The 20315-nt window shown below is 41.6% G+C and overlaps 1 protein-coding gene across 3 annotated transcripts in view; it reads right to left on the bottom strand.

The window, feature by feature from the left end:
* GK (glycerol kinase) overlaps positions 1–20315 on the bottom strand; it is a 68166-nt gene that overhangs the window by 38782 nt on the left and 9069 nt on the right. For all 3 annotated transcript variants that reach the window (XM_066577918.1, XM_066577927.1, XM_066577922.1), the window contains exons 2-4: positions 7985–8058; positions 2311–2417; positions 1632–1709 (exon numbers count right to left, since the gene is read on the bottom strand). In XM_066577918.1, coding sequence (XP_066434015.1) covers positions 1632–1709; positions 2311–2417; positions 7985–8058 — 259 coding nt within the window. The remainder of the gene's footprint in view (positions 1–1631; positions 1710–2310; positions 2418–7984; positions 8059–20315) is intronic.

Genomic DNA, 20315 nt, shown 5'->3' with positions numbered 1-20315 from the left:
AAACATTACTGCTCTTATAATATAAAGGTGTCAGAATATAAAGGACATCACAATTTGAAGCATACGGAGCTGCATAGCTGCAGACCAGTTAGAATGCCAACGCTGACCTATCCACTACCGAATGCACCTACAATGGGCACATGAGCATCAGAACTGAGCCAAGGAGCAATGGAAGAGCCAAGAGGACTTAGCTGTGAATTAGAGCGGACATGTTATTAAATTGTATGTATTCACAATTTATCAAACACCAAAAGATTAATAATTGATTTGTGTGGGTTTTCACATATGTGCCTCAGCTGAAGGCTGTAAAAACAAATAACAGGTTGATCATTTACCTTAGTCATCTACAATGAAAACCTTTGCATCTGATTTGCTATTCTGTTTCCAGCAATAGAGAGCAAACAATTTTTGTGCTTAATTATAAACAGACGTTTTAGAGGATAAAAAAAAGAATTAAAGTTAAAAAAAAAAAAAAGGAACCCAACATTTGTTCTAGGTGGGAGTTTTAAATTTTATGTTCATTAAAATCTTGGTCAAACTTTGTAAGTACCATATATACTCGAGTATAAGCCTAGTTTTTCAGCACATTTTTTTGTGCTGAAAAAGCCCACCTCGGCTTATACTCGAGTCAGGGAAGGGTTAAAAACAAACAAAAAAACTTTATACTCACCTCCAAGCCGGTGTCGGTGTTCCCGGCGGTGGTGCAGCAAGCAGAATTTTCCCCGCTGTCATTCCCCAGCGTCCTCTCTGCTTGGCTCTGTAATCCCCTGCCATCAACGCTGTGATTGGATTGAGCGCCAGCCAATCCCAGCTGGCGCTAAATCACTCACAGCCAATCAATGAATGACATTCACTGATTGGCTGTGAATGATCGAGGCCCGGCTGTGACTGGCTGGCGCTCGATCCAATAACAGCACTTACTTACACAGCGCTGATGGCGGGGGATTTGAAAGTCAAGCAGAGAGAGGGCAGCCGGGAGAATTTTAAAGCAGCTTGCGGCACGCAAGCTGCTTTAGAATTCTCCCCGCTGTCATCTCCCTGCTCGGCTTTCAAATCCCTCGCTGTCAGTGCTGTGTAAGTAAGCGCTGTGATTGGATCGAGTGCTGGCGGTGACTGACCGATGCTCAATCCAATCAGAGCGCTGTCAGAGCCGAGCAGAGAGGATGGCGGGGATGACAGCGGGGAGAATTCAAGCAGCTTGCCTCTCAGACACAGATGCCATCTGGGAGGTGAGTATGGAGGTTTTTTTTTTTTTACCCAGTATATACTTGAGTATAGCTCGGCTTTTACTCGAGTCAATAAGTTTTCCCAGTTTTTTGTGGTGAAACTTGTTGAATCGGCTTATACTCGGGTCGGCTAATACTCGAGTATATACGGTATATATTACATAAAATGCCACATAATAAATAATCTACTTTGGTTAAAATGTATTGACACGGCACTCAAACATTTAATGCTGCATTTCATTCTGGATGACTTTAAAAAAAACTAATTAAAAAAGCTAGATTGATAAAGGAACACAGTTTGTTTTCCTCATAGAAGTACAGCAGGTTAATGCGATATACTAAAAACGTTGGCAGACACTATAGAAAAAAAACAAAATAAACGTGGATATTAGAAACTCAACTTACCGATTGCATTATATAGAGGTTCTCCAGTAGTCTTATCCCATACAACAGTTGTTTCCCTCTGGTTACTTACTCCAATAGCTTAAAAAACAATGTTTAAGACAGCATAAGAACGACACTGGATAATATTAGCAGACTGCATTGTCTATACTCAGCGCATGTAAAGACAGTTGTGTTAAGCGGTCGCCCTCCAACTACCCCATAAAAATATAATGCTTAAAATCAGTGTCCATGTCTGTTACCACAGATCTAAGCATAAGAAACAACTAGTGGACACCTTTGGCAGTGCGCATTTCCAAAGCAAACAAGGTATAGGGATGGGTATGTCTGTCTATGCCGGGGTTTCCAACCCAACAAGAAATATCAAGGGACTGTTGGGATGTCCCCATAAACTCAAGGTAGTTGTAAGAGTCTAAGGACAATTATCCCAAGCTTAGAATTCATCTGAGGCAATGCAATTGTTAATTTGTACCAATTATTGGAAATTTAAGGGTGGCAACATAACTGAGCAAGTAGTTAATGGACATACAATAAGACCATACAAAATTAACATAAAAGCACAATCAGTAACAATTAATGCTGTCACTTTGTTGTCCGTTACAAAACAGCATCTGAACATTTTACATGGCCTGTGGCAAACCTCTGCAAGAGGCAATATTACTTTACATTTATTAAAACTAACCTTTGATATTGGTGACTTCTATGCTAAGTTGGGTTAATTTCTCGCAGGTTTTTTCCACACATTCAAAAACAGACTGTAAAATCTCCTTTGGGTCTTGCTCCACCCATCTGTAATATAAAAGACAGTAACAATGATTTGGAAAATAGTTTATTAGCAGAAACATTTTAGGGACTCTTGGGCTCCTAATAAATTGATTGTTAAAGAGTAACTGCACTTTCAACTAACGGACATGTCCAGAGTCATGTCAAAAGTATTGATCAGTGGGAGTCGCGCTGCGGAGACCCCTACTGATGGCTGCAGCCCCCTCATTCTAGCACTCACCTTTTCGTCTCCTTCCGACAGCTGAAGACGGCCCACAGGGGTGTATAGCACTTTATATAGCCCTGTATGTAGGCGGTCTTCAGTTGTTGCAAGCAGCCAAAAAGCAACAAAGCTGAGGAGGCACAGCGCTGCCACCTCCTCCTTCTAGCGATTAGCGGGGGTCTTAGTAGTTGGACCCCATTGATCAATACTTTTGATATGTCTCTGTGATAAATCAAAAGATAGTTGAAAGTGCAGCTACTCTTTAAAGTGGTTGTCTGGGACTTTGATGGGCGTCCTCCACTGTTCACTAGGCATGCTGACAGTACAGACAGCTGGAAGGAGAGAACGTTAACATTACAGCGGCTCAGGTTAGTACTGCAGGCACAGTCCCCATTGAATTCAGCGGCAGCTGTGCCTGCAGAACCAACCCAGGCCACTGCAATATAGACAGCTTTCAGTGCTGTCCGCAGGCCCAGCAAACAGCTGGTCAGAGTGGCGGACCCTTGCTAATCAACTATTTATGACCTTTCCTGAGGATAGGTCATCAATAGTAAAAGTCCCAGACAACCCCTTTAATTTCCTTAGGCTCTGTTCACACTTCCATTAGTTATGTTCCTTATTATTCTAAATTAGACGGTTTTATCTTGCAGTGGGTCTTGTGATCGTTTATACAACAGCACTTTTACTGCACTTGCATATATGGCAAGTGCAGTAAAAATAAATGCAATGGGGAATCAATAAAAAGGAAAAAAAAAAAATCTAAATTCCTGCTGTGCTTGCTTGATTCATAAAATTACTCAAATTCTTTTACTTTTGACATTCACACCAATCTGCAATGTTTTTTATGGGAAGGAAGTGATAAACTGCAGTCTGACCAGTCTGACTTGACTTATGATACCAAAAGAGGTGTCAAGCTGTGACCTCTAAATAAACCGTCCCTCATGTGTGTTAATACATTTCACAAGAGAAGCTCTACAGCAAATACACCCTTGGTGATGATAATGGTAGCGCAGAATTTTGGACACGTTCAGTTAAAAAAATATATATAAATGTGTTGGAGTGTACAGTCACAAATTATTCTAGTTCAGCTTTACAGTAGTTAGAGCTCCATTTTTCTGAATCCCCTGCATAGACCATGTAAAAAGATAAAACGTTGGCTACCCGCAGTCACCCGTAAGGGGGACTTGGGAGTTTATTGCATATGGTTCATACACTGACCTCAATACCGCAGTATGCAATAAGCGCCTAAGCCCTCAATAACAGCTGCTGCTGGCAGTTCAAACTGCATGGAATTTGACGTGCTAAACAGGAATAATAAACCTGCAGTAAATGACTTACAGAATGAAGCAGAGGAAGAGAGGACCCTGCCTATAAGGGATCACGATATACAAGGAAAGGAGCCAGTAGGTGAGGTAGAAGCTGATCATATAGTGGTAGCAGCATGGGGTTAATGCAGATTGTAGGCTTTTTGGAAGAGGTAGGTTTTTAGGTGCTTTTTGAAGCTTTGCAAGGTGCTGGAGAGTCTGATGTGTTCGGGTTGCAAGTTAGAGTATAGGTGACACATGGGAGAAATCTTGGAGACCTTTGTGCAAGGAAGAAGCAGTCTAGAGGAAGTGGTCTTGCGAGGGCTAGAGGTTGCATGTGGAAGATGAATCAGAAGATTAGGACAGATGTATTTAGGGGACAGGTTGTGGACAGTCTTGTATGTCATTGATAATATCATGAACTGGATATTCTACAGGATGGGCAGCTAGTGAAGGGATAGGCAGTAGAGTAACAGTGGAGAGATAGATTAGCTGAGCAGAAATGGACTGGAGGGGTGCAAGAGTGTTGGATGAGAGGCCGCAAAGAATAATGTGGTGGTAGTCTAAACCAGTGTTTCTCACCTTTAGTCCTCAGGAACCCCCAACAGGTCACATTTTCAGGATTTACTCAGTATTGAACAGGCGATATTATTGTAGGTGCCTCAGACATTGGCACAGGTGTTCTTACTGCAGGATCAGAGGCGCAACTTGAAGTTGCTGGGCACCAGTGCAAAGTCTGGAAATGGGCACCCAACTACAAAGCTTCATTGATAGTATTGGTTTGCAATATGGGGAAAGAGACTTTATGGGCCCTCTAGGGCTCCTGGGCCTGGGTGCGACCGTACCCTCTGCACGCCCTATAGTTACGCCAGTGAATAGGATATCCTGGAAACAGGACGCGCTGGGGGGATCCCTGAGGATTGGAGTTGAGAAACACTGATCTAAATGAAAGAGAAGGATTGTAACAGATGTTTTGAGTTGGAGGAGGCAGGGAGGTGGCTAGGGCTTGTATGTGCCATTCGAAGGACAGGGCAGAATCAAATGTTACAGAGACAGTGGATTTATGGGACTGGGGAAAGTATGAAGCCACCAATTGTGATTAACCCTTTGCAATCCACTGTCTGACCTGTGAAGACATTATGATTTAAGGCTGTACAGCTCCGATGTTGGAAGGCATCCGTCGGTGTTCTCTTACTGTATATTGCCAGCTTCTCTGCTGTCGGAGCCTATCCAACGTGTCACCTCATGCAGTACTGGCTTTAGCCAGCAGATAGTGCCATTTCATAACGGCAGAAAAGAGTAAGCCCCCTAGGAAAACCAGGATACAATTTGGATTGGAAAGGGTTAATAAATCTGGTGGAGGAAAGATGAAGACTTCAGTTTTCTCCATGTGGCGTTTTAGAAAGTGGAAAGAGAAGAAAAAGATCGTTCTGTGACAGGAATCTAATTTAGAGGTATGTGATAAAAAGGAATAAATGAATGAGGATATATATCAAATTCTACTTTCTAATAATATTAAAGAATAGTGATAAGTGAACTTTTCAAAACTTCAGTTTGGCTGGTTTTCAAAATTTCAGAAAACGTTTGGTCCAAATTAGTTTGAACTAATACTGAAAGTCACCAGTACCCCAAAAACAGTGTCAAACAGCCATAAAGGCCTTGTATGACAACACACCTTAGGACATCTATCAGTGTATGCAAGTATTTTTGAGCTGTTTTTAGGGCAACACTTATGGCATTGGATAAACAGATGATACCCAGGGGTAGCCAACAGCTTGTTTAAAACAAAAAAACTTTCCTAAACAGATTTATGCTTTTAAAAAAAATAAAATAAATACATCCCAAAAATTTGCCCTTTTTGGCCTTAGATGCTTGACTGTATACAACAGATACAAAAATTAGTCCTTTTTGGGAGTAGCAACATCTTTTGTGCCTATAAAGTGAAGAAATTGGTTTTTTTAACAAATGATGCCACAAAAAAAAAAAAAAGGGATCTCTTTTTGGAATCTGTTTGATCTGTGGTTGTGTAGGCCTGGTAGTAGCAGCAGCAGGGGTGGTGGTAGAAGTAACTGGAACAGCAGCTGCACAGTATAAAACAATGGACAGGACAGAAGAGATGATCTTTGGTTGTTTAGGCCTGGTATTAGGCCTCCTTCCCACGAGCGTGACGGGCTCCGCCGCGTAATATTACGCTGTGAAGCCCGTCACGGCGCCCCCCCAGAGCCCCTATACTTACCTGCGGGAGATAGCGTGAAATCGCTTCCCCGCCCACCGCCGCTGCGTCACCGCCCACCACCGCCGCGTCACCGGCCGTGTCACGTGACGCGGCCGGCCGCGTCATTTGGCGTCATATGACGCGCGGCGGTGGGCGGGAAAGCGTTTTTTCACGCTATCTCCCGCTGGTTACAGCGGGAGATAGCGTGAACGGACGGCTTCCATGGACTGCAATGGAAGCCGTCAGTGCGTACAGCCCGTCCTCACCCGCAGAAAATAGAGCATGCTGCGGGTGAGGACGGGAGAAATCGCGGTGCGTAATTCCGCGGTGGAATTACGCATCGTGAGCATTGTGCTATTAGGTTCAATAGAACCTAATAGCTGCGGGCAACGCAGCGGATTTTCGCCGCGAATTACGCGGCGGAAATCCGTTCGTGGGAAGGAGGCCTTAGTGGGTGACTCAAGGTGTGCTGGACTAGTGGTATTAGCAAGTCGACAGTAGGGATGGTGGTCGTAGCAGTAGTGAGTCGATAACGGTAACAGTGACAGATCTAACCAACGGCATCAGGCACATGGGTTTTCCAGGCTTTTAGTGGACAATCTTGTTTTCCTATCGGTGATGCAGCCACCTACCACACTAAACACCCTCTCTGATGCTATTCTGAAGGGTGGAGAAAATAGTATACCCATTGCAAACTTGTATAATTTTTGCCAATGTCCCAATCTGCTCACCCAGAAGGCCATGGGGTCTGGGGTAAGGGTATCTGCTGCAGAAAGGGCACAGTGCAGGTACGACTGACCATGGATGTTCAGGTGGCGATGAACCTTTCTCTTGTGAGGAGGATGTGTGTCAGGTAAGTATATTAGACGTAAAAAAAAAAAACGTAATGTGATCCTTTCTGCCAAGTGTGAAATGCTATTTTAAATAACCACTCTGAAGTTCGGATTTGCACCAAACGCAACTTTTAACAACGTTCAACCCAAAACAGGATTCAACTGTTTTTCACTTAACACTAATTGAGAATATACACTTAATTCCAGACTTGAGCTAAAACTGGAGTGATTGAGAGTCCTATATCCAGGAAGTTAATATTGCAATACATTTCCGGTCATGCTTTATACATGGCTTGTTCATTCGGATTCTGTGACCATTATTTCCCAAGCCATTAACATAAAATGGGAAGTTGTTTTTTTTAAATTCAGTAGATGTAGCAATTTTTTCGATCTTCTGGAAAATGTCGAGATTAAATTACTATAATATACATTTTTATATTCGTTCAAGGATTTAATTCTATTTTTAAAAATGGCTTTGTTTCCATGATCCTTAGGAGGAGTTCAAGGACATTAATGGGTTTTCTCGTTACCTAAAATTGCTCCACAGCCACAGTGCAGAGTTGCTATGGAGTAACTAAGTAATAGGAAAAGACCTATAATAAGAATGGGCCATGGGCTTATTTACTAGGAGTCCCACTGATTGGGGCAGGCTCTAGTAGCAGACATAGCTGCTTGTACCAACAGCCCCTCTATGCCTGTATAAACATTAAAGGGGATGCAAAACTCTCAGGAACCAAGTCAGGCCCCCACTAACAAAACACTGATTGTCTATCTTAAGGATAGGCCATCAAAACTAGTGTTACAGAGAACCTCTTTACAATCCATCATAACTTTGATATAAATAACTGAGCAGATTTATGGAAACTGCCCATAGCAACCAACTTGTCCTAATTAACTTTCCTTTCTCAAGAGCGCTATGAAAAATGAAAGCAGCTCTGCGATTGGTTGCTATAGGCAACGAAGATAGAACATTGGGGGAGTATTATGAAACTATTTGGTAATGTACAATTCCTACTTACCCCTCTCTTGGAAACTTCTGCTTTATTTCCACTTGATGATGACTAAGTAGTTCGGCTGTTTTTGCATTGAAGACCTACACAAGATACATAAAACATACTTAATAGGTAATTAGCAGAAAAATAGTATTGTTGGAATTATGCAAAAGGAAGCGTAAAATATTCTGTCTTTTGCTGAAATATCAATTATAATTTTTTGCAACTTTAAAGGCTCAAATAAGCAGAGTTTTTACAGACCAAAAATCTGCACATTTAGGCAAATTTCACACGACGCACAATGAATATGAACCCCATTCTTTTCAAAAGGGGTAATACACATGCTTGATGTGTTTTCTGCATGGCAACACGGTGTGGTAAACAAATAATGGCACGTCCCATCTTTGCAAATGCAGTGCAATGCGAGGTTTCAGGCATTGAAAAACAATGGGAGACACTCAATTACCACTTCCCGAAGTGATGTGAGGCAATATCGCGCTCGCCTGTGTGAGGTTAGCCTCACTGGGCATTGCTTTTTTTCTTACATATTTATTACATTTAAACACGCACGCACACACAATACAAGAGGGCCCCACTGATTTTAGATGTAAACAGCAAGAACACATGCATTATGCTTATTCGCTGCATGATCCCATTGACGTCAATCAGCTATTTTAGTCCATAATATGGACTAAAATAGCCAATCTGAATACCCCAATGCAAATCAATGGTGTGTCAACACTGTACAATAGGCCCGTGTGAAAGACCTAATGGTGGAGAAAGTCTATTTAGTGTACTTGACTAAAAACAATTATGGAGGCACAAAAATGGTTCCTTGTAAGTTGTCTTCACGTAGGTGAGGGATATTCTGCCAGTTATGACTTTAGTGTCAAGTCAATACAGGTCAGTGCACGTGGCATGTCCCAATGCATAAAAAAGGTACACACAGACACACAAGAGGAAAGAAAAGAAAGAAAACATGTGGCTTGTTTTTTTAGGCCTACTGCCATCCAGGATTTTGGCATAGAACCTGATGCCATTACGGTATACTTCCGTGTTATGTAAAAGGCCAGTCTATATGCTTCACAGCCATCCAAGGACAACACAGACTAATCATTGGACATGAGCCCAGATGGAATACAGCAAGAGTGATAAGAGTGAATAAGATCAGGTGAATTGAAACAGAATATGTAGCTGGTTAGGTTCATGGGTATATTCCAAGTTGAAAATTTAAGGCAGTAACACAAGATGACAAGCTCATGTACAAAGTCAATTCCAGAACTTCTAATTAGACCAAGAAAAGCACACCATACAGTTAAAAAGAACAGGCTGCCTCAGACTTCTCATTACAGAAGATGCTGGTCTACTGCAATTCAGATTGGGTGATCAACATGCCAAGTCTGTGTTCTTTTTGTTCCCTACACAATATTGGAATAGATCATCCAATTGAAATTTTTCTTTCTTGTTTTAGACACACACACGGACGGACGGACACACACACACTTCAGCATATAGATAGAAAATCTAAATTTCTCTTATTACAACTTGTATGGACATACATCTAAACTTAATCAAAGGACTGAGGTTATGTGCCATCATATTAAGCCTTTCCAATCCAATTTGTATCCTGGTTTTCCCAGGGGGTTTACTCTTTTTCTGCTGTTATATAACGGCGCTATCTGCTGGGTAAAGCCAGTACTGCATGAGGTGTCACGTTGGATAGGCTCCGACAGCAGAGAGGCTGGTAATATACAGTAAGAGAACCCCGACAGGCGTCTGCCTACATCGGAGCTGTACAGCCTTAAACCATAATGCCTTTAAACGTCAGACAATGGATTGGAAAGGGTTAACAAGACTATGCCATACATGGACTGATTTCATAGCTGATGAGGATTGGGTCAATATTTGATCCATGCAAAAACTGCAGAGGCATAATTTCTGTTTTAGTAACCGAAGTAAGCCATTTCCTTAATTTAGTTATAGAGAAGACGACTTTTCCCAAAAGTATTACAATTTTTTAGCAATTATAACTGTAATTGGGAAAGGGATATACATGGACAGATATGTCCAATGATATGAGCAAATTTTTCCATGGGAAAGATAACCTCATTGGAAATATCGGACAGTTGCATTGTTCCACTTGCACTCTTCTTGTACAATAGTAAAGTCATATCTTTGCTTGTAATGTTTGCCACTAACTGCTGAGGAATAAGTGTTCTGATCAATAGAGTGGGTTTCCAGTTGTCTTAACCAATCATTTTCAATCACAAGACAGCTGTCAAACATGAGGTTCAAGTTGCTCACCTACCCAGTTTCCCAAAAAAATAAGACCTACCCCAATTTTTCAGGGAGGCTTGAAATATAAGCCCTACCCTGAAAATAAGCCCTAGCTGCATTACATAAAGGGAAAAAAAGCGCAATATATTACCTAGGCAGGCTCGGTCCACGTCCCTGACGCTGCTCTCCAGAGCTCCAGCATGCTTCCTGCAGTCCTCGGCCGCCCACAGAAGAAAGCTTACTGGAGGCGGGATTTATGAACCCCGTAACCAGGAAGCGATGGCTCTGATTAACTGAGTAGCGCTCGAGAACCAATGCGATTGCTGTGATTGGTTCATCGAACGCTGCATTGATTGGCTGAGCAGTGCTTCAGAACCAACAACAGGCATTGCGTTGTGGACCGTACCTGCCGTATAATAAGGCATCTGCTGAAATTAAGACCTAGTGATTCTTTTGGGGCAAAAAATATAAGTCTTATTTTCAGGGAAATATGGTAGAATGGGCATATGGCTGGTACAGTTTGTGAAGGCAGCCTATCATATAGCAGAGAGGAGATAAAGCACAATTTTCAGCCTGGTACAATAAAGATCCATAACTAATATGCCACGTATGAATTCCTGCTCTATTTTATCACATTCAGATAATGATTGATATGTGGAATCAAAGAAGAGACTGGCACAGGTGGCTTATCTAGAAGCACAGGACTGAATGTAATTGGATGCCAAGTAGGGTAGCATAGCAGGATCTCATTGTTTGCATGTAATGTGTGAACATGGGCGGAATAGCACGTGGTCATCTAGGAGATCTAGAATGAGTGTTCACACTGATGCACATGTACAAACAGAAAGAAGGGACATTTGAGGTGACGGGTGATGTAACTGCAGCTTTCTGTACGGTTCTAAAGACACACAAATCACCTCTTGTTGTGGTCCAGAAAAGCATTATTTCAGGAACAGCGGCTTCTTTGGCTTAATAGGAAAAGACTAAGCGAGCCATGCACATCAATCAGGTTTAGGACAAAAGCGCAGTGCGTGTACGGAGAGAGATTTTAAGGATTACAATACTAAAACTGCCATCTTTAAGCAGCCCTGTACAGTTCACCACCACAAGGCTTATGTATTTGTGTAACTTGCATCTTTTGCAGTACCCTATCTAGGTTAGTTCAATTAACAACAACAACAAAAAAAAAAAAAAGTAAAAGTTACTTTTTGGGGATATATACAAAAAAAGGGGTAAGTAAAAGAAAAATCAAGACTACATGCAATGTTGCTTTATTTCTTATTTTAGATGCATTGGAACAATAAAAACCATTAGGTTGAAAAGGTGTACTTCTTTTTATAAGCTGGAGCTTACCAAAGGACATACCAAATCAGTCAGGAATAACATTACTGAGGGGTCTAAAGGGGTATTTCCACATACATGATTATATTCAAATCCACAGGCAATATATACAATTTTTTAAAAGTACATTTTTGCAGATTAAAAACTATAAAATACAGCAAAGTATATATCCAACATTCTTAATGGTAGGTTGCCAACAGCCAGGACCATGAATGAATGAATTTAGCATGGCTGCTAAACTCCCTCCCTCTGCTCTCCTCCCCGCTTGCTCCATGCAATGGGAGCTAGGCTCCACCCCCGCCCCATGTCCGCAGCCAGTAATAGGAGGAGATGGGATGGGATAACGCTTAGCTCCTCCCTCATCCTACCGGCTCCCATTGCAAGGAGTGAGTGGGGAACAGAGGTGAGCCTGCGAGGGGGAGGGAAGGGAAAGGGTTGACTGCATGTCAGCCTCGGCTTATATGCGCCTGGGCCCATGCTGTGTGAATGGGTGCACAAACATTAGATTTGTGTGCCTGTTCAGGAGCTTTAACGCCACAGATGGTAGCGTATATCCGCCGACCGTGAATCAGCGTCCGATCTACGCTAGTGTGAAAGAAGCCTTATACAGTGTTCCTCTGTCTTCCCTTGTTCTTAGACACCACCTCTCATATAGACAGGAGTTGGACCCCTAGGGCACCACATAATGTGTAGACTCCATGCATGATCAGTCAATAACTGCTATCTTATTCACACATGCATCTATATAACATAATTTATTATATGGCCACACAGCTATCCATTTATGTATTTGTAGACATGTAGTTTTCCGGCAGTGTAGTGGTTACATACCCCAGGTCTGCTACATGCCCACAGGCAAAAGGATAAGCGCAGACCGCATCAGAAACAGGATTTTTTTTTCCTGCGAAAGTCAGTAGGACTTTCTAATGTTAAAAAACACATTGCATGAAAATCGCAAGTTCAAAACAAAACGCCCATGTGTATGACCCCATTCAAATGAATGGGATTTATATTCGTGCGTCGTGCATGCAGCGCTTTTCCTTCCGCCCGAAAGCCATTAGTCAATGGAACCAGTTCATCGCAGGGATTCCCCTTTTCTGCTCTTGATCGGCACAGGAAAGTGAAATCACCTAAGTCATGGTCTAGTGTGACTTCATTAGTTATTCTCATCCAATGATCTCAAGCCATAGAGTATTGCTTCAACTAAAGGATGGTTGAAGAAATATTCTGAATAATTGCTCCATAAGAGAAAAACACTGAACTACATTCAAGTGGCAGTTGAGCAATATCCAAGTAATCATGATGGGATTACAACACTGCTAGGAAAAAAAGAAGAATTTAAAATAGTATTCTACAATAGTGACAAAGTCCTGATGTGTTGTCAGCCAACGGCTCAGCAAATAGGACTGACCACCTTTTTCTAGAATACTTTAAAAAACTGGGCTTCTCAACTTTTTTCTACCAAACACTCAGCCAGAACATTATGGTGCCTCACCAGTGGACGGGGTTCATTCCAAAGTGAGAGCTGTAGCTTTCATTCATCTCCTGAATACAATAACAAGTCAAAAGAGAAGAAGCCAATTATATTAAACCTGATAGGAATCCCTGTACTGTATACGATTAGTGCTGTCACAATTACCTCCCCTTCTGTACCTTCTGGCCCCACAGTTTGACTAACACTTGCTTAACCCCTTAGTGACCAAGCCTATTTGCACCTTAATGACCAGGCCAAATTTTGGCAATCTGACATGTGTCACTTTAACATAGAACAACACCGTAAAAGGTTTTAAAAACCAAAGTAATTCTGACATTGTTTTTTCGCCACATATCGTACTTCATTTAGGTGGTAAAATAGATATAATTTCCATCTGTTTATTCTGGACGCACAGTTTTTTTCAACCATTTAGAAGATGTACAAATTTAATATTGATTGGCCAACAAAAAAAAAATATTTTGGAATGTTTTCTTAACTTCATGAGTCAAATCTTACTCATTTTGGGGTGAGAAAAACGAATATGACAAAGAAACATTTTATTAGCTCTAGTTTCTGTGATATACAATAGGTGGAAGTATATTATTTTAACAGATTAAGAGATAATGACAGATTTTAATTACATATGCCAACAACATTGAAAGTGCATTAGAAATGTATTTTTATGACAGTTACATTCTAAGAGTTCTAAATTGATGGACGAATTCCTGGCAGGTGGTTCGGTGTGAAGAGAATCATGTGGTGACTTCATGAGATCGTTTGCTTTTGGCTTGCCTCTTGTAAGTGAGTTCTGGAGCATCCCTACACACAGGCCAGCAGTAATCTGCAAGCATTGCTTCAGTCCAACGGTCCTGATATTTTTGTTCTATTACAGAAATATCCTGATGGCATCTTTCTCTGTGTTCATCACTGACAGCTCCACAATTAGGAGGGAAAAAGTCTAGGTGGGAGTGGAGAAAATGGATTTTAAGGGACACATTGCATCTGAGTTGATGGTATTTTTCCAGAAGTACTGTCACCAACTGAGTGTGGTTATCCTCTGTTTTGTTGCCTAAGAATCCATGAATAACTCCCTTTAAGGCTTGCCAAGCTTCCTTTTCTTTTCCCTCCAAAACTTGGTCAAACGCAGGATCCTTTACAAGTTGTCAAATTTGTGGCCCAACAAAAATACTTTCCTTAACCTTTGCATCACTCAATCTAGGAAATGTGTCTCTTAAAGGGGTTGTCTCGCAGCAGCAAGTGGGGTTATACACTTCTGTATGGCCATATTAATGCACTTTGTAATATACATCGTGCATTAAATATGAGCCATACAGAAGTTATTCACTTACCTGCTCCGTTGCTAGCGTCCCCGTCGCCATGGTTCCGTCTAATTTCGGTGTCTTCTTGCCTTTTTAGACGCGCTTGCGCAGATCCGTCTTCTCCCTTCTTCTCCCTTCGGCTCCGCTCGGCAGCATCGGCATTTTGGCTCCGCCCCCTTGTACGCATCATCGCGTAGCTCCACCCCATGATGTGTGCCGATTCCAGCCAATCAGGAGGCTGGAATCGGCACGTGACGGGGGCGGAGCTACGCGATGATGCGTACAAGGGGCGGAGCCAAAATGCCGATGCTGCCGAGCGGAGCCGAAGGGAGAAGAAGGGAGAAGACGGATCTGCGCAAGCGCGTCTAAAAAGGCAAGAAGACACCGAAATTAGACGGAACCATGGCGACGGGGACGCTAGCAACGGAGCAGGTAAGTGAATAACTTCTGTATGGCTCATATTTAATGCACGATGTATATTACAAAGTGCATTAATATGGCCATACAGAAGTGTATAGACCCACTTGATTTCGCGAGACAACCCCTTTAAGTACTTAAATGCCTGTCCTTCCTGGTTCATACCTTTGACAAAATTTTTCATTAAACCCAGCTTTATATGAAGGGGTGGAAGAAGAACATCTTTTGGGTCCACGAGAGGCTCAGCAATGACACTTTTTCTAGGTAGAGTCAAGATTTCTTGCAGGCCAGTCCGCTTGAATGTAATGCGATTTCCTATCCCTATTGTCCCACATACATAAAAACCAATAGTATTTAGTGTACCCCAGTTGCATTCCTAAGAGTACAGCGATGACTTTTAGATCACCACAGATTTTCCACTTGTGTTCAGCATATTTGAGTCGCGGAGGGCTGTCATGTTTGCATAAGTCTCCTTCATGTGAACTGCATGACCCACAGGAATAGAAGAAAGACGGTTGCCGTTGTGAAGTAATACAGCTTTCAAACTAAGCTTGGAGGAGTCTATGATAGCCTATATTCAGTTCGATCATGGTTCAAATTCAACCATTTCATCAAGCCATTAATGTCTCAGTAAACAACCAGATTTTTTTTTTTTTTTTTTTTAAAAGAAGAAAAACAAAGGAAGCAGATCCCTCTGACGTTCTCTGTACTGCGAGACCCTGACATCACATTGGAGAAGATTCCATTGCTGTAGTCTTGACCCTAGAAGTTCCGCCTTCTCCTTTGACAAGTCAGGGTCTCGAATGAGAACACTCACACCACAGACTATGTCAAGCGGAATTATGATCTTTTACCTCAAAGTCAGGGTCATGGAATGTGGAAGGCTTGTTAGGTTCTTCTTTTTCCACACTCTCTTTATTTTCTACTTCAAGCTCATAATGTTGGGGTGGAATAGGAACTGGTAAACTATCTGAATGTGGAATAGGTTGAATAGCAGATTGAAGATTCAGTTATTGAATGGTTCCTGCCTTTATAGGAGGAGTCAAGCAGAAACAGTAGTCATCTGTATGGTTTGTAGGCACCCATCAAACCATAAGCACAGCAAAAGCCATAGATCGTTTTTATTTTTTCAGCCATTCTCGTAGATTAACTGAACAAGAGCTGCAGCATATATGTGGAGCCCGTGACTTATCCTGGTCCTCTACCTTCACACCAAAATAATGATGATAGGCAGTCTTCACAAGAGGCATCAGATTACATTTCTGTGACAAAAATGTTGTAATTTCACCACAAATTTAACAAATTATTCACTAAATTTACTCATTTTCATAGTATTTTGATATAGCAAATTTTACACTTCAAAAGCTCTCTAAAACCAGAAATTCAGAAAAAAAAACAAAAAAAAACAAACTGAAAATATGAAACTCAGCAATAGCAACATTATGCTTATAACCTACAAACATATGGGGAACATTGTTTTATGTCAGTTGAGAGGTGTGACAACTCCCCCATTTTTCTTCAGCAACTCTCATAGTCAAACTTACTGCCCCCCAAAATCCACCACTTCTTAAAAGCTTATAACCTGCAATAGCCCTGTCTCCACTACATAACTGTATGACCGTCAGAAGTCATCACCTAGTCCTTGTTTACAGCAAGCCCTAGAAGTCAGGGCCCTCTAACTTTCTGTACCAGTCTGTCATTTAGCAAGCCCAGATTTATTGTACTTGCTTGTTTTATGGCTTATTCATGTTCTCTATTGAAACTCCCCCACATTTCAAATGTCCAGTACATTGGACGCCAATGACACCAGAAAATAGAAATCCCTTTGGTCTTCCTTTCTATCCAGGTCTCCACTTACTGTTGAAAACCGCATAGGAACAGAGCCCTTCCTATGCCAAAGAGGCGAATATGAGAAAGCGAGATTTTTGTTCTCAGTTTCACATATTCACCCCTATGGTGACAGAAACCAGAATGAAACCAATACTGGACTTGCAAAACCAGCTTTATTACCACCACATAAAATACCAGAGGAATGTTTATTTATTTTTTAACTGTTGCATTTATTCTAAGCCATTCTCAGTAAACACAGTTGAGACCAATAACAAATATTTACCCAAGTATGAATAAAATTTTTCACTAGCTTATAAACATTTAGAGAACATTATGCAGTATTCATCACTAGGAAACAATTTTCAGTTGGATGAATCATATAGCAAGGGCTCATTTGTATTTTAACACAATGGGGCTTATCTATTAATACTTTCTAGAAGTTAGACAATGCAAATTTAGACTAGACAGCCTTAATATGTGTCAGATTTATCACAGTGGCTCTCCTGAATGATAAAAATCGGTGGCATTTTAAGACTGTCTAGTAGAGATGAGCGAGCATACTCGGATAAGCACTACTCGCTCGAGTAATTGGCTTTATCCGAGTATCGCTGTGCTCGGGGCTAAAGATTCGGGTGCCGCTGCGGCTGACAGGTGAGTCGCAGCGGGGAGCAGGGGAGAGCGGGCGGGAGAGGAGAGAAAGATCTTACCTCCGTTCCTCCCCGCTCTCCCCTGCAGCTCCCCGCTCCGTGTCGGCACCCGAATCTTTAGCCCCGAGCACAGCGATACTCGGATAAAGCAAATTACTCGAGCGAGTAGTGCTTATCCGAGTACGCTCGCTCATCTCTACTGTCTAGTCCAAGTTTAGACCACCTATTAGTTGTCTTAGTTTCCATCAAAAGTTGCGACAAACTTTTGGCCCAATTGAGCCGCGTTTTCCGACAAGTTGGAAACCTGTCCGAAAGTGTCTAAAACAGGATAAATGTGGCACAAGCATGTAAGCCAGTTTTCTGTCATTTTGAGTCGTGAGGACTCTAGGAAAGTGGGTGACCTGGTCCCTCTTCCTAGGGTCAACAGAGTTCCAGGAATTCTGGGAATAGGTGAGCAAATACGGAAACAAACCTGGGGGCGAGCAGGCGCCCTCTTGCAGGTGTCCCCCTCACACCCCATCCCGCTATCCCACCCTCTCTCCTCCCTAACCTATTTCTTTCTATTGCCAAGTTTCTCTCTCCTCTATCTTTCCTTGTACACAAGGAGACCATTACTGAAAATATTAGTGTTCAACATCAATAAGTGCCATACTGATTTGGCACAAGACAATGAACATTGATTGTATTGATGTTAGTAGCGTAAACAGCAGAGGGCTCCCCATAGGTCTCCTCCTATGGTTCCTGATCAAAAAGCTCACAGTTAAGAGACTATCACTTAATCAGTGATATATTTGAGGTGCTGAGAGCACCCCTGCCTGCTACATACATAAATGTTGAATTAGTACTATAATTTTGAGCACAGTACATGGTATACACATGCTGTTAAATACTAAATTAGTTCAAACACTATACATCAGCCAGCAAAAAAGCTGTACAAAAAAGAAGTAAAATACATATACTGTACACTCCATTTGTCACTAACCAGAAAAATCACACTCATCTGTATGAATAAGTCTTTTCTGAAAACCTCTTCAAATGTAACAATGTACACACTTGTGTCTTACATTCATGGAGTACATGAAAGGTTTCCTAATCCTATACGATTGCTACTACATTTAGGCCGGCTTCACACGACCGGATTCTTATTGCGGAATCTGCAGGTGAGGTTCGCATGAAGGATCTGCAGCACACTGCACGCATTGAAAGGCACGTACTTTTGCTTTTTCCTTCACATGAATTGCGTATTCCATGAGCATTCTCTATTATGGATTATGGGCAGACTCCACTATGATGGCCTCTATTGAAGTGAATGGAGGCTGTCCAAATTGCAGCCCATCCGCAATATATACATTTTTAAAAACTGTACTGCACATGACCGGCAGCAAGCCTCTGTAGTTATCTGCAATACAGATTTTGCAGGTATATGCGTTTGACGGCCGGGGGGTGGGGGGGGGGGGTGTCACAGCTGGATTCTGCTGCGGGTTCCCGCATGCAGAATCTGTCCCTCCCGTATGCAGCTGGCCCTAAAGGAGGTAAATAATGAACTCCACTTTATACATGCCATTTTTAAATTTTAAGTATATGCCACATTAAAACTTAAAAGTTGTAATACTCTTCACTTTCTAGTGATAGCCTGGATGGCTGCTCACAAAGTCATTTAGAAACATATATATAGTTTTCAGATTATATATATTTATCACACTCACACTCACACTCACACTCAGGTCAGTTCCTGTGCTGTAGCGTTCACTGCCTAGGAAGGAAAGCTGATCTATTGCTGAGACAGCTTGCATGAGTAGTTTCTCCAGTAGATCGCACTCCCCCTGCTGGACTGTGAACTGTGACATAACGTACATTGGCTGGCAGGAAGAAGACTGTCTGTAAATGTATGTAACCTCACAGGAAGGAGAGAAATGAGCCAGCTGAAGGTTAAGTGCCCCCCTCCCCACCCCTACTGCAGGAGAAGATCAGTGAGGTGAAGATCTGGTAAGTAAACTGACGGGGGAGGTAACTATAGAATTTAGGTTTTTTTGTTTTTTTTTATAATGACAGAAGCCCTTTAGTGTGTGATGGGAATGGCGCATGTGTGTATTTGTGGTTATTCTTTAACTTTGAAAAAATAAAAATAAAAAATTGTATATTTATAGCATTAAAAATGCCCATACATAGTTTAGTTTCATATCTGCACATAGAGCCAATACACTGGCATATCGACATGTTCCAAGAAGGTTTTAGTCAAGTGTGAACAGAAAATCTCATTTGCCTATGGATCCAACATTATTTGCAAGTTAGGACAAAAATGTTAACACACCCAATAATTATTTTCTGAATACGCCCATTTATAATTAATAACACTGAATTTTCGAGACCATGGAGGAGGAAAAAAAAGTAATCATCTCTTTCTCAAGTTTTGTTTGTTTTTTTTTAATTTAAGAGGACTCATCATTGCCATTTAGATGAAACCTGTGGCAATAAATTGAGGAAAGGAAAAAAAAAAAATTTGAAAAGTATTTTTTTTGTGCTAACTTCCATAATGCGGCCATGAATGCAGGGCCAAGAGTTACTAATCATCTTTTTTCAATGGGAAACTCCACATTGCACGCCGTGCGATGCGTTTTCCTGTTCCATTAAAAACAATGGGTGATGCATTCAGAGGAACGTGAATGATAGGACAGTTTTTTCCTGCAGCATGTCGCTCATGTGTATAACCCCATTCAAAAGAATGGGGTTTATATCTGTCCGAGACCTGTGCATCTCACAATGCACAATTCTTGTACGCGTTTCCCGGCTATGTGCAAGCAGCCTTAGGCCAATGTAAATGAGGAGATGAAAAGCACATCCATGTGTAGTTCCAAATACATATGTAGACAGTAGATATGTCTTTTTTTTTTTTGCAAGCTTAAAAACTGATGACATACTAAAGTTAAAAAAAAAAAAAAAGGGGGGGGGGTTAAAAACAGGCCCAACTCCCACTCATAACAACTGCCATAAACATGCGCATGCTGCTGCATTGTATATACAGACAATACAGGAAGGATGTGCATGGCAAGCTC

The sequence above is a fragment of the Eleutherodactylus coqui genome, chromosome 1 (assembly GCF_035609145.1).
Source record: "Eleutherodactylus coqui strain aEleCoq1 chromosome 1, aEleCoq1.hap1, whole genome shotgun sequence".
NCBI lineage: Eukaryota > Metazoa > Chordata > Amphibia > Anura > Eleutherodactylidae > Eleutherodactylus > Eleutherodactylus coqui.
Note: the sequence above shows the minus strand (reverse complement) of the source record. Positions and strands in the feature narration are given on the sequence as shown.